This window comes from Sparus aurata, chromosome 2 (genome assembly GCF_900880675.1).
Source record: "Sparus aurata chromosome 2, fSpaAur1.1, whole genome shotgun sequence".
NCBI classification, from domain to species: domain Eukaryota; kingdom Metazoa; phylum Chordata; class Actinopteri; order Spariformes; family Sparidae; genus Sparus; species Sparus aurata.
Window position 1 is genome coordinate 35,709,756 of NC_044188.1, and position 15,420 is coordinate 35,725,175.

A 15,420-nucleotide genomic window follows, 5' to 3' on the forward strand; every position below is an offset into this window, starting at 1 on the left:
GATGTGTGTAGTTGTGATTCTACCCAACTTTTCCGCGATGAATGCAGTGGCTCCCCCTGAGATTTGAAACAACTAAGTGATTTCTTTGGTTAAATAACACAACACAGCTGTGGTTAACAGTCAGTATGTCAAGCATCATGCTGTTTAGCATGCTTTGCCTCTGCTAATGTTATGTTGGACATTGTACTGCATATTCCAACACTAATAATATATTGCATTCACCTTTTCAGCCTTTTCACACATTCTTTAATACCGACAGGAGGAACAGCCCACCAAATCATAGGAAAAAAAACTGAAACGGAAGGTGTTGTGCGGGTAAGCTGACGGCAGCGTGCGTCGACAGCAGCATGCCCCAACGCGCGCGGACTGCGAGGGCGCGTTCATCACTGCTTGCAGTTTTAATAATAATAATAATAATAATAATAATAATAATAATAATTATTATTATTATTATTATTATTATCATTATTATTATTATTATTATTATTATTATTATTATTATTATTATACAGAGTGGAAACATGGACTGCAGAGGAAAAACGTGTTCATCAGACAGCCACATGGTTTTCACTGGGCACGTGGTTTACAACCATCTTCAGAGACCACCAGCCCCTTTAGACTTACTTGTGACTGTCACGCGGTCCAATAATGGATATAGCAGGATCTTCAGCTTTGCGGATAGGTCGTTTCTTCATGAGAGTAGAAGCCAGAGCTGCTCCTTGTTCTTTCCTGAAGCAAAAAGTTCATGATTTACTAACACGTGTAAGAAACCTTGTACAGTGTTAAAAAATGAGTATCAAAGGTACATAACAGTCTCATTACCATGATGCCAAGTTGTTACAGTATAAGGAATTGAATGACAGAACTTGGTCTAGTACAGGGTTCATACAATTGTCAGCTGTTATAAATAAAGGCTACTGACAGCAGAGCAAGAATACAGCCGGTCAAAATAAGACTGCTATCTTATAATTACATTACAGCTGACTTGGCTTAGCTGTAGCACTGCCACAATACCTAGTAAACAGTCCCATCACCCTGACTGTTACAGTTTGTATTAACTTATATTAACAAGAGATATGTTTTGGTAAACAGACAACGTTAGATCCTACTTACTGGTCTAAGGAAATGTTTAGCTTCTTTTTACGTCGCATATTTTCTCTGTCATGGACATCGAGTCTTTTCAGGAGCTGTTGCTGGAGATGATGATGAAAGTCGTTTTCCTGGAGCTTCTGCATCTTTGTGTACTTTGTGCTGTTGGTCCATCCGGGTCCCTTTTTCATAATCTTCTGAAGCACACTAGAGGCTCAGGCCAATAGATATTATTACAGGAAGGGACAGCTTGAGAGGCTAGAGAGGCTACAGTGACTCATTATTGTTATAGTTTTGGTAGGTCTCTAGGAAATAAATGTAAGCCTATGTAATATCCCCAGAAGTGACCTAAGTAAGTTTGCATACAAGTGTGTGTGTGTGTGTGTGTGTGTGTGTGTGTGTGTGTGAAAAGGAAGAGGGGATAAGTAACTTTTTTTAAAGCATAGATGCATGGACTTACTTATACTGACAATCCCATGACTACATACATGTCTCTTAGATCTGCAAAAATGTCAATGCTGTACCAAGAAATATAAATATATTACATTTGAGAGTTCAGATTAAAATGTGTTAATCACAAATTGTGAAATTCCTAACCTGTTTTAAAGGTGTTTGTATGTAGAGAAAACAGCACCCAACAACTAATAAAAAAGCAAGGCCTCAGAGTTAGATTTTAGATATTTTCAATGGATTTGTGCTTGGCTCAGCTTTTATTTGAATTGCTGCAAAGAAAACTGAATCAATTTCACTCAATGTAGCAGATAATAAATTACAGTATGATGAAATTATCTTATTTTGGTTTCAATAAAAATCTAAAGAGAAATTAATTAAGAGTTTAATTAAGGAAAAAAGGAGTGTCCGTTTACTAACTGAAGTTGATTCTGGTAAATGTATTACAATTTACATAAATTCAGATCCTTTCTCCTCTGGACTAAGGCAGCTGGGTGGTAACAAGTGTACTCAACAGTATGGAAAAAGTACTGAAGCTGAAACAAAATACTGTACTGAGGTATGAGTGCTGTTGTATTGCTAAAATATTATCCTATTACACATGAAACTGCAGGTATTCAAATAATGCATCAATAAAAGTACAAAGTAATCTTCTAAAACACTACTCAGACAAATTTTAAACATTACCGCATTCTGAGGGTCATGTTTTTTGACTTCTCCAGTGCTTTCAATACAATACAGTGGGCGCTTATGAGTGGATAAACTGGAATGGGCGGGAGTTGAGCAACACCCGGCTGCATGGACAGACAGATATACATAGATGCCGCATTGCTGGACCCTACGTTGACGTCGCCGCCATATTAGTTGTGGCCCGTGAACTAATACAAGTCAATGGAGTGAGCTTGTAAAGCGCCCTTCTACAAAGTGCCATTCACACATGTACACATATATTTGGGAAAGAAATGGGGTATTAATAATAATAATAATAATAATAATAATAATAATAATAATAATAATAATAATAATAGAGCTACTACTACCAACAACAACTATATGTATATGGTGCATATTTATAATAACAGCCTACTGCAACTTTACTTTTCATCATAAAATGTTAGTGTATACAATATCATATTTTATAATGTTCTGTCATAGAGTATATCACTCCACTGCTATCAGAAAAGAAAGTAGGCTCACTGCCAGTTGGAGTTTCTCATCTTGATTTGCAGACTTTGTTAATGTTTTGTCTCCATGATTTTTATTATCAATACTTAGATTATCAAAAAGCACTGTATTTTTTAAAACGATTGATCAAAATCAGTTACAAGTAAATGTTGGTGCTGTATATTCCCACAGATTTCAAATTTACGTCAGGATGTGGTTATTATAGACAGATCTAATATTTAACTGTCATTTATCATCACAGTAACAGCATTATATACATTGGCAGCTGTAGACATTAAAAAAATACATAAGTGGGCTTGGTGCCTACCTGTATACTAAACATATAAGGAGTAGTCAATGTTTATAATCATCAGATAACATTACAGACGTAGTTTTTGGTACCCATCTGTTTCGCATATATATTGTGTGAATGGGTAAATAAGAGGCATTAATTTATAGCACTTCGTAGAGGGGCGTTTTATGAATTTCACCCCGTTGACTTGAATTAGTTCACAGGATGGAACTGCCACATCAAATATGACCAACACGCAGACGTATCACAGCAACGGGCCAACCCGCTCAGTAAGGCATCTATGTATATCTACAGCAGGGACTGTAGACTTTCTCACCAACAGAACACATTATTTGAGACTTAAGGACTATGTCTCAGGTGTGGTACTATGCAGTGCAGGGGCCCCTCAGGGTACGGTGCTCTTTCCCCTACTTTTCACCCTCTACACATCAGACTTCACATACTACACTGTGAACTGTCACCTCCAAATGTTCTCAGATGATACAGCCATCGTTGGATGTGTGTCTGAGGGTGAAAAACAGGAATATAGGGGGGTCATCAATGACTTTGTTACTGGTGTGAATGCAACCACCTGAATATAAACATCAGTAAAACAAAGGAGATGGTGATCAACTTCAAGAAACATCCAGGGTTTAGACATTGAGTTGTGGCAAAATACAAATACCTTGGTGTTCACCTTAAGAATAAACTGGACTAACTAAACTAACAAATTACATTCTGATGCACGCAGATAAAGGTGAATTATCCATTTTACTGTAAAACATTCCTGCCTTTGATACTTTTGATCATGTCATTTAAATTGCTAGATTATCGAACTGGGTTGGCATTTCTGGCTATGTAGTGAAACGGTTCACTACATATCCGTCTAACAGATACTTAAATGTTCATATTACTACATTACTACAACCATGAGTCTTCCTCTGCTTCCCTCTTATGAGGCATCCTGTAAGGGTCAATTTTGGATCCAATCTTGTTCTCCTTATATATGCTACCTCTACGCAGATGAAACAAAGATGATGATACCGATGATACGCAGCTGTACTTCTCATTTAAACTGTCTAGCCTTTGCTACTAATTGGATGTAACAAAATTTACTCCATCTCAATCCTGATAAAACCAAGGTCCTAGTGATTGGCCTTGATTGTTTCAGTAAGAAGGGCATTTATTACATGGGGCCTCTAGCCAACAATATCAATAATCAATCAATAATAATAATATCCACTAAAAATCTCTGGATTCCATTTGACCTCACATTACAAAACTTGTTCAGTCCTGCATCTTTCAGTTGAGAAACAAAAGGACAAATCAAAAATATAGCAGCAAGCGTCAATCCGCGGGTTCTAACCCCTTTCGCCCCAAACCAGCCACCCTGACCTTTATCCCCCGCAGTCGATGACATCGGCCACCGTGTTCGTAAAAGCTCTGTGCAACACATAGCCATGATAAGCCCCGGATTTCTCCAAATTGGGTTTACAACTACATGCTAATGGCATTTTTAGCGCCCCCTATAGGTTGAGCTCAACATGCTCCAGTTTTGTAATGATAGGACAAAGGGTGTGGGAGTTATGGCCAATCATTTCTAAGCCCCGCCCATTGCAAAAATACATGGGTCTCTGGCGGCCATGTTTTTTGACCAATCTGGTTCATTTATAGTAAAAATGTGTCTTTTCATCCCCCGAAGCCGCATAACAAACTTGGTGTTGATAGAGGCAATCTTTCAAAAGTTCTATTCATTTTACTGTTTTAACGTTATGCAAATTAGCAAAAAATCTGTAATAGTGACTTTCATGGTGCAAGAGGCTTTTTTGTAGAGGATTATCAGGAGGACATGTATGAAAAATTTCAAGTCAATAACACCTATGGATTGGCAGAGAGAGCCTTTCGAAGTTCACATCCTATGTTATAGCGCCCCCATCTGACGGATTGGGATCACATTTTTGGAGCAGCATTTGGACGTCATTTATACTCAGCCTACCAAGTTTCGTGTCTCTGGGTCCTTCCAGCTTGCCATAAATTAATAAAACGCAAACAATGGTTAATGACGAATAGGCCACGCCTACTTTCACACATCAATATGTCACTCAAGAAATTAATTAATACTTGCCCCTAGAGCATGCATACCAAATTTGGTGAAATTCCGTCCAACGGTCCTTGAGATACGCATTTGTAGCATTTATAGCGCCCCCTATAGGTTGAGCTCAACATGCTTTGGTAGGCAGACTACCAGTCCTGTTGTGAACCTACCCACCAAGTTTTGTGATGATAGGGCAAAGGGTGTAGGAGTTATGACCAATCATGTCTATGCCCCGCCCATTGCAAAGATACATTGGTCCGTGGCGGCCATGTTTTTTTACCAATCTGCCTAATTTATAATAGAAATTTGTCTTTTTGTCCCCCAAAGTCGTATACCAAATTTGGTGTTGATAGAGTCAATCTTTCAAAAGTTCTATTCATTTTACTGTTTTTCACATTATGCTAATTAGCAAAAGATCTAGGTAGGCGGAGCTTTAAGCTCTAATTGGCTTTTTTGTAGAGCACATTCAGCTGAACTTGTTTGTCAAATTTCAAGTCAATCAGACTTACGGTGTGAGGGGCGTGGCCTTCCCAAAAACGCATTTTCAAGCCTTAGTTACAGCGCCACCATCTGGCTGACTGGGCTCATATTTTAATAAAAGTTGATGCACATCATTTTCAATCATTGGGCCAAGTTTCAGGGTTCTGGCCCATTCCAGCTCACGGGAATTTGAGCTCAAGCGGCAGACAACAAAAAATAATAAACTGGCACAATTTTAGTAAATATAGCCGCAAGTGGCAATCCGTAGGTCCTAACCCCTTTCGCCCAAACTGGCCACCCTGACCCTCATCCTCCGCGGTCGATGACATCGGCCGCCACGCTCCTCAAAGATCTGGGCAACACATACCCATGATAAGCCCCAGATTTCTCCAAATTGGGTTTTCAGCTACATGCTAATGGCATTTATAGCGCCCCCTATAGGTTGAGCTCAACATGCTTTGGTAGGCAGATCACCAGTCCTGTTGTGAAACTACTCACCACGTTTTGTGATGATAGGACAAAGGGTGTGGGAGTTATGGCCAATAATTTCTAAGACCCGCCCATTGCAAAAATACATTGGTCCATGGCGGCCATGTTTTTTGACCAATCTGGCTCATTTATAGTAGAAATGTTTCTTTTCATCCCCTGAAGCTGTATAACATATTTGGTGTTGATAGAGTCAATCTTTCAAAAGGTCTATTCATTTAACTGTTTTTTGTAGAGGACTATCAGGAGGACGTGTATGAAAAATTTCAAGTCAATGGCCCTTATGGCTTGGCGGGGAGAGCCTTTCAAAGTTCACATCCTATGTTATAGCGCCCCCATCTGACGGATCGGGATAAAATTTTTGGAGCAGCATTTGGACGTCATTTATCCTCAACTTACCAAGTTTCGTGTCTCTGGGTCCTTCCAGCTCGCCATAAATTAATAAAACGCAAACGATGATGGTTAACCCTCTGGCCTTGTTCGTTTTTACTACCCTCTCAGCTTGTTCGTGGCCAAAAATGGCCACCAACAGATTGAGTCTGTAATTTTTGGGATTTTGTATGTTTTTTGATGCTTTTTCTGCATAAAATGTTTAATCAATATCAGTTCTTGTCATAAGTACAAAAAATTTATTCATTTTTAATTTTTTAACCCCTCAAATGCCAATTTGTTTGCACAATGCGCTTGTTGGAAAACTACCACAAAAATGATTACTGCCTATCTTCTCAGTGCTACCGGTTTATCTTGTATTATCAATAACACAGTCTGAGATATGTAACTGATTAACACCAACATTGATTATTATGCATTGTTATTTTTGTGCTGGGAAGGCAAAGTAGAAAAAACTCCCTCTCAGCTTGTTCTTGGCCAAAAGTGTCCACCTCATGTTTACATTTCTAAAATGCTATAAAACTAATACATATATAAAAAAAAATCCACTTTTTTTTCCCAGTTTTTAAAATTTGCATCAGTCCTGGTCATGAAAACTAAAATTTCATTTAAATTCAGAATTTTAACCCTTTAAATGCCTATTAGATAACATAATGCTGATGATTTATAAGGGAGAATAGCATTAAATCAGCATGTTTTTACAAAATAATACATGCTACCTGCATTATTCTTTAACCATCATTGCAGCTAAATGGTTGTCAATAATAAGCAGTATCAATGATTTTTATGCTTCATTAGTTTTTTGTCCAATGGCAGAAAAAACATAAAAACTCCCTCTTAGCTTATGCATGGCCAGAAGTGTCCACCTCCTGTTTGCTTACAAAATGCTATATACAAACACTATATACTGAAAATATTTGCTCCTCTTTTTCAAATTTGACATCAGTCCTGATCATGAAATCCAAAATTTTAATCAATTCCAGAATTAACTGGGTCGTTTTCCCATGTAAATCTCCATGCTCCAGGCATAGGAGGTTGCCACATCACAGGTGAACCAGATTTTAATGCCATACTGTGCAGGCTTGTTGGGAATATATTGTAGATGTCAGTGGTGTGCATGGGGGGGTGGGCAGTGGCCTAATTGTTGGAAAATGCCCACTAAAGTGCCCTCTTGGGTGCCAAAATGCTTGCTAAAGTGCCCTCTTGGGAGCCAAAACGTGCGCTGAAGCACCCTCTTGGGAGCCAAAAGTGCGTTAAAGTGCCCTCTTGATTGGCAAAACACAACAAACTGCCCCCTTGGCTGGTTAAAACATGATAAACTGCCCTCTTGGGTGACAAAATCAGGCACTAAAGTGCCCTCCTCAGAGCCAAAACGCGTGCTACTGTGCCCTCTTCAGTCGCAAGAACTTGCTGTATGTGCCCTTTTTTTGCCTATCGCCCCTGCCTTTCAAAAGGTCTGTGCACACAACTGGTCGAAGTCCACAATGACCTATGAATGCAACATGCTGCTCGTCAACACACACACATCAACCCCTGGATTAAATAAGAGGGGGAGGCAAGCAACCCACTTTTCCCACAGGATGCAAAATGCAGCAAGTTTATCATTCCTGAAGCGTCCTGGGTGGGAGAGCCTGTCATCAAAGCAGATGTTAGCGCTGATCTGAGTGAAGCTGTAGAGGGGCATCGTGGCACAAAACGTGGCCCGTCCTGTCTTGCATCCCACAAGCCATGTGTTGCTTCATGTCTTGAGCGGTAGACGCCAGCCAGAATCAGAATCCCAATGTAGACTCTCATCTCCACTTCATCCACATTCTTCCAATCCTCACACCTTCGCCTCCCATGCAGGTTTGTGTTGGTGCACAGCAGCTGAATGATCTCCTCTGTAATAAAATGGTCAAAGGCAGACCTCAGGTTGCTGATATGGGCAACTGCATACAGGGTGGGCCCTGGGGTGAAACCAGTGGATACTGGATTGTGGTGCAGGGTCTCTTCAGCAGTGGGAAACCACATTATTCTCCCATGACGAGACATCCACTCACCCGCCAGCCCCTCTGTCTCTACCATCAGCTGATCGGCCTCCATCGCTGTGTCTGTACCGTCCTCTTCCCCTGAGGAAGAGGAATCAGGCACTGGCTGGAAGTCGTCATCAGTGGTGTTGCTGTCATCCTCTGAGGAAGGTGTCCCATCATCTTCAGGAGAGGACGTGTCCTCATCTTGGGTAGAAGATTTCTCCTCCTCAACCGCAAAGGATTTCTCTCCATCTTTGCTCTCTGAGCCAATCACATACTCAAGTGCTTCAGTCAGGGCATATGACCTTCTCGCCATCCTACAGATAAAGAAGGATCTGGGAGCTGATAGGCTCACTTTAGCATTAGTACTGACTGCACCTGCCAAAACTCCAGGACAGCTTTATAAACAGTGTCAGACTTTGTATTTGTTTCCCCAGAAGCCAGAGGTCAAGATGACCTGTGATCCTTTTTTTGGAGAGCAGCTATTTGAGAATGTAAAGGCTATTGTGTAGTTGTGTGTGGCATTTTTTTATGAAAAGATCAAAGTTACAGGTGTTTTCAACCTGTGCATCACAGCCAGGTTTGCCTTGGAAACTCAAAGCTCAATAACCTGTACCAAGAGTAATTCACCAAAACTTGCATGGTATGATACACTGTAATTTATGTCACTTTATCTTGCTAATACTAATTTTTTTTTTTATGCACAAACACACATCATTACCTGACATCCTTAGGATCACACCTATGTCAAAATTGTGTCATTCATTTGCTCCATTGGAGTGCAGGAAGCCATCATACGCTCCTAGTGGAAACTAAGAATATTAACCTAAATTGCTCCCTTGCCCAAAAATGGAAAATGACACAATCTGGTAAAAAACATTAAAAACTAAAATTTTCAGGTGTTGAGTTTAGAATGAAAGCCATTTTACCTAAATTATATGATTTTATACTGTAAATCACAAGGAATTAAAAAATGTGGTTTTAATGGGTTTCAATTGGCCAAAAGTGTCCACGATAGAGCCATAAGGTACAATTGTAGATACACAGTATAATATTGACATATTTAAAGAGCAGGTTTTGAAAATTGAAAGATCAGCCAAAAATCCAGACCCTTGGGAAATATCATTCCATATGCATTAACACAGCTAAAATGATCAACAAAAAGGAAGTGAGGTGGACACAAATGGCCAGCATAGAGTCCAGAGGGTTAATGACGAATAGGCCACGCCCACTTTCACCTATCAACAAGGCACTCAAGATATTACTTAATACTCACCCCTAGAGCATGCATACCAAATTTGGTGAAATGGTCTATGAGATACACATGTGTAGCATTTATAGCGCCCCCTATAGGTTGAGCTCAACATGCTTTGTGGTAGGCAGATTTCCAGTACAGTTGTGAACCTACCCACCAAGTTTTGTGATGATAGGGCAAAGGGTGTGGGAGTTATGGCCAATCATGTCTAAGCCCCGCCCATTGCAAAGATACATTGGTCCGTGGCGACCATGTTTTTTGACCAATCTGGCTCATTTATAGTAGCAATGTGTCTGCCCGTCCCCCGAAGGCGCATACCAAAGTTGGTGTCAATAGAGTCAATCTTTCAAAAGTTCTATTCATTTTAGTGTTTTTCACAGTAATTAGCAAAAGATCTAAGTAGGCGGAGCTAAATGGTCCAAGAGGCTTTTTTGTAGAGCACATGGAGCTGGAACCCTTCGGGGTTAGAACCCTAATAATAAACCGGCACAATTTTAGAAGGGTTCTACCCCTTCGGGGTTAGAACCCTAACTATACTAACATCCAATCACATTGAACATCTACTACACACCTTAACCAGGGTTCGACATAACCCATGGCCCAATGGCCCGGGGCCAGTAAAAGTAGGTGCAGGGCATGTCGAGTGACTGACCAATCGCCGATTACACTGATTGGCCAGTCACTGCCCGTACGACAATCGTGATTCGCTAGAATGCATGCGGGAAATGTTTAGAGTGACGGCGGCGAGGGAGTGCTACGAGTCCGAAAAGAGGAAAAGTGTATTTCTCCCGAGATGGAGGGATCAGTATACCTGGCTGAACCACCGCGGCGGCGTAATGTATTGTGAAGTATGTCGGCAGTTTCCGGCGAAGGCGTCGTGCCCGTGGGGGATGTGGGTGTTTTACCACACTTTTCCCGGTTAGAGTGCTCAACACACACACCTTTTCTGCCGTTTATCCGCAGTTTTGCACAAACGCCTCACTACAGGCGCTCAGTTTCCCTGGCCGCTCTGTGTCTGCACTCGCTGCAGCTGCCTCCTCTCCCCTCCCTCTCCTGTTGCTGCTTCAAACATGACACCGGCTTTGGGTCTGACCGGCTGATGATTGGCTGTTCTGCCTTAAGTCCCGCCTCTCTTGCTGTGTTAGATTTATTGTTCAGCTCGTGCTGATGATGCGGGAACTACCGTAAAATACCAAATAATAGTCGGGCGTTTATTTGTTTCAATCACTTAACAGACCAGGCGTTTATTTGGGACAGGCGTTTAATTCCTTCCTCACAAAAATCCAGGATGAAAATGTCACAAACTTCCCCAGCTTCTCTGTGAATTCTCTGGCATCCTTCTGGGCACAACACGTGAAAAAGGTGAAGAGGAAAAACGTGCAGTGTCAGTGGTCACGTCTTCTTCCTTGATGTTTTTTCAAAATAAATTAGACTCGGCATTTATTTGGAACCGGCGGTTATTTACCAAAATATACACCTCCACCCAGAGTTTAAAGAGGACCACATGATGTGTTTATAATGTTTTTATGTGTTTACAGCTGCTAATTTATGTAACGCTGTTACTGTGATGATATATGACAGTTAAATATTGAATATGTCTACAATAACCACATCCTGACATGTAACTGTGATTTTTTATAATCTAAGTAGCCTACTAATAATAACAATCATGACAAAAAATTTACAAAGACTGCAGATCAATATAAGAAGCTGCAACTGGCAGTGAGCTGCTTTCTTTTCTGTCAGCAGTGAAGTGATGTACTCCATGACAGAACATTATAGAATATGATAATGTATAAAATAACATTTAATGGTAAAAAAAAGCACAGTTGCAGTAAATATATGCAGCATAAATATGCAGCATATAAATAGTTTATTATTATTATTATTATTATTACTACTATTTTTCTGCATATTCTTGACTTTGAATGGGAGCTGCTGTAAAGCATTTCTGTTTCTGATTCATATATTATGCAGTCAGTTTTCTACGGAGCCCCTTAAGGGACATGGGGAAAAAAAAAAATGATGGGTGAAAAAAAAAAAAAGATGTCATTTTTGCGGGATCTCGCAAAGGTTTTGCGAGATCTCGCAAAAAGTTTTGCGGGATCTCGCAAAGGTTTTGCGAGATCTCGCAAACGTTTTGCAGGATCTCGCAAAGATTTTTTGCAAGATCTCGCCCTACCTATTCACAGGTAATACTTTGTCCTAAATAACATGTCTTCAGTTTGTCCAAAATGCAGCATCACAGCTGTTGTGTAATGTTTGTCATCCAAATAAACTCTAATAACTAACTTTTGCCTCCCTTCATTGGCCTCCAGTGGAACACAGAATCAATTTCAAAGTTGTATTAATTACATACAAGGCACTGTATGGCCTGGGACATGCATACATAGCAGAATTACTAAGCCCTTATTCTAGCAGTCATACTGTCCCATCACCTTATCTGGGCCTTTTTGTTTTTGCCTGTTCACATTTAACAAATGCAGAAGTGACCACACATTTCTGTAGGTTTGCATTTTTTTATAAATTGTGGCTGTGCATCATTCTTGTGTTTTTATATCAACTTGTGTTGGTATGTATGTACAGCATTTGCCTGTTTTCTATATGATATGAATTATGCACATTATCCTTAATGTGAAGTGTGCTGTAACTGTAAGTTTTAAAAAATGCCTCTGGTCTCATTTTCTACTATGTGGGTCCAACAGAGGCATCAATATCACATTAAGATTATTTCACAACCAGTGAAAAACACCTTTTAGTATGTTTAAATATACTGATGTTCTCCAAAAACTGAGGAGCACTAAAGTTGTTACCATTGTGGTGTCATCTGAAACCCTACTATAGCCGCTACAACTATTCATGGACTGACCAGTGCTCCAAAGTAGATGGTTCTGTCAAGGCCAATGGGTCGTATGAATGGCGGTCCACGGCGTCGCTCAATGTAGCTGTCATCTAGCGCCAAGCTGCTGAAGTTGCGATCTAACTCCAGTGCCAATGTGTGCCAGCTGCCGTCATTGATACGACGGCCAGAGATGCCCAACATGTCAGGAGTGTCATCATCACCGTCTAGGCCACAGGCCAGCTGGAACCACAGCTTCCCCTCTTCCAACTGCTCACACACATAATTACAAACATACATTTAATACACAACATCAAACCTCTTGTTAGGATCATTTTCATGGAAAAAAAAATATTCAGTGTTTTCTTTGAATATCAATTAGCGACTATAGCTTTTCATATAAAGTACATCATCAAGATGCTTTTGCAGCTTTGCAAAGATCATCAATTGTCTTGTCCCGTGTTTCATCATAAAACTGAATGTAGAAAAAAATGTAGAAAGTGGGAAAAATGATCAGAATGGGGCATTTGGACAAAATAAAAATAATGATCATTTCAAATGTTTTGAACGTTAAAGTGAAACTCTCACTAAAATGCAACATAGGCTTTTTTGTGAATGGTTATGAGTTAAACCTTTGTGTAAAAGCATAATTACAATGAAAGAGGCACTTTTAAGATTTACCGTAATTTCGTTTTTGGGTCAAGCTCATTTTCTCAGTGCAACAGGCACTTTTACGATAGCATCAAAATCGCTATATTTAAAACACTAAGAAGTCTCGACACCACATGAAACTTTGCTCGTAGTATCACCTGGGTCTCTATATGTGAACACGAGGATTGAGAACATTATTTGTTTACACAGAGTTTGCTAAAAAGAAAGTTTTTCTAACAACTAACCTTAGCAGTAGCTTTTCGCTCCCAGTCATCATGGCAGCCGAGAAGTATCGATCTCAGAATGCAACGTTAAGATTAACGTTGAGGAGAGTTAAGGTAGATCACTACTGTCTTCTGGCAACAACTATCCATGGGATATCTCGTGACTTTTCCGGCTTTTCATTTTGGTATTGTTTCTTATATGAGGCTCCTTTATCAAATTCAAGGTAAATTTTGATTTTTTTCGCTAGCGACAAAACAATAAATTATCCGTGCATTTATATAGAACTAAGTTTCAGGAGCGGTCCACCTAACTAACCTCGATGTTACATCGGATTTGGAGATCGATACTTCTCACTGGCAGGACAGCGGCGAGTGGAGGAAACATCTGCTAACGTGAGTTGTCCAAAAACTCTCTTTTTAGTAAACTCTGTGTACACAAACAATGTTCTCAATGCTTGTGTTCATGTGTAGAGACCCTGGTGATACTACGAGCCAAAGTGTCATGTTGTGTCGAGCCTTCTTAGTGTTTTAAAAATAGCGATTTTGAAGAGTTTTACTCTATGGCCTACGCCCATAGAGTACGCCCAGTAAGCCCCGCAACCCCTTGGGGGGGGGGGAGCGGCAACATCCTGCGATCCTCATGGATAAGCGGAAAGAAAACAGAACGGAACGGAACGGATTTTGGTGCCATCATAAAAGTGCCCCTTGAACTGAGAAAATGAGCTTGACCCGAGAACGAAACTACGGTAAATCTTAAAAGTGCCTATTCGTAATTATGCTTTAAACACAAAGGAATAACTCATACAATCACAAAATAAGCCTTGGTAGCACTTTAAGGAAAACTTTTTTCTAATACAAAATATTTTCCCTACATTTTTATACATTTTAACATTTCAAATTACACTGTTATACTTATCGGTTTCTTAACTTTAATCTACCTTCAGTCTGCCCACAGAGAGGAGAGTAACAGCTTTTATGCACTCTGTGATCGAGCAGTAATTACACCTGAAAATTGTTTTGAGTGGAGACCTGCACTTGTGCATGCATGTGTACCTTTAGCATGATGCAGGGTTCAGTGTGTGTATACATGATGATTCCTCGGCTCTGAAGTGTTCTGATCCGAAGGTTGAGTTTCAGCTCTGTCTGTTGCCGATCAGACAGTCTGTACTTGATGTAACTGTTACCTGAGAAACTCAGAGATGAATGGCCTAAACCCCCACCCAACACATACACAGACATTGCACACACACACCACACCACACACCACACACACACACACACACACACACACACACACACACACACACCAATATTAATTTAAGGATAAGGATCAAATTATTAGTACTTACTAGTACAAGTACTTAAAATTAACATTGTGAAAACATAAAATATGCTTTTTTATTGAGATGTTGTCATTGCATGTTATTTTCTAAAATCAAACATCTTGTGAATTTTTTCTACCTGATGGACACAAACCTGCACATTCTCCAAGTTTCCCTGGTGGACACTGGCATGCATAGGTCCCTCTGGTGGCCTCAATGGAAACACACTGCATGTCTGCTGGGCAAGGATTGCCCTCACACTGTTCTGATAGGACAGTACAGCTGGCATCTGTACATGCACACGCACACACACAGGAATAAGTATGTCACTATCAGAGCTGTAGCCTGGGTTTAGAAATTCCTGTGATCCCAATTTTTATTGTTTATGTAGCTGTTATCTGTTAATACATTTACATTTAGGGCAATTAGCGTACACTGTTGTCCAAAGCAACTTACAATACGTACATTTGTCACAAGACAGAAACCACAACATATCACTGTCGATAGAGTAAGAATGAAAAAAAATGCTATCCGGGTCGAGGTGAAATCTGAACAAGTGAGTCTTTTGAGGAAGATGGCGATTGACTCTGCTGTCCTGACAGTGGCTAGGAGTTCGTTCCACCACTGAGGCACCAAAACAGAGAAGATTCGTGACTTCGCTGAGCAACCTTTGC

At 40.2% G+C, this 15,420-nt stretch overlaps 1 protein-coding gene across 10 annotated transcripts in view; it reads right to left on the reverse strand.

Moving 5' to 3' along the window:
• Positions 1-15,420, reverse strand: part of fat3a (FAT atypical cadherin 3a) — a 417,900-nt gene that overhangs the window by 51,718 nt on the left and 350,762 nt on the right. For all 10 annotated transcript variants that reach the window (XM_030397580.1, XM_030397563.1, XM_030397555.1 and 7 more), the window contains 3 exons: positions 14,901-15,035; positions 14,478-14,632; positions 12,580-12,819 (listed from right to left, as the gene is read on the reverse strand). In XM_030397580.1, coding sequence (XP_030253440.1) covers positions 12,580-12,819; positions 14,478-14,632; positions 14,901-15,035 — 530 coding nt within the window. The remainder of the gene's footprint in view (positions 1-12,579; positions 12,820-14,477; positions 14,633-14,900; positions 15,036-15,420) is intronic.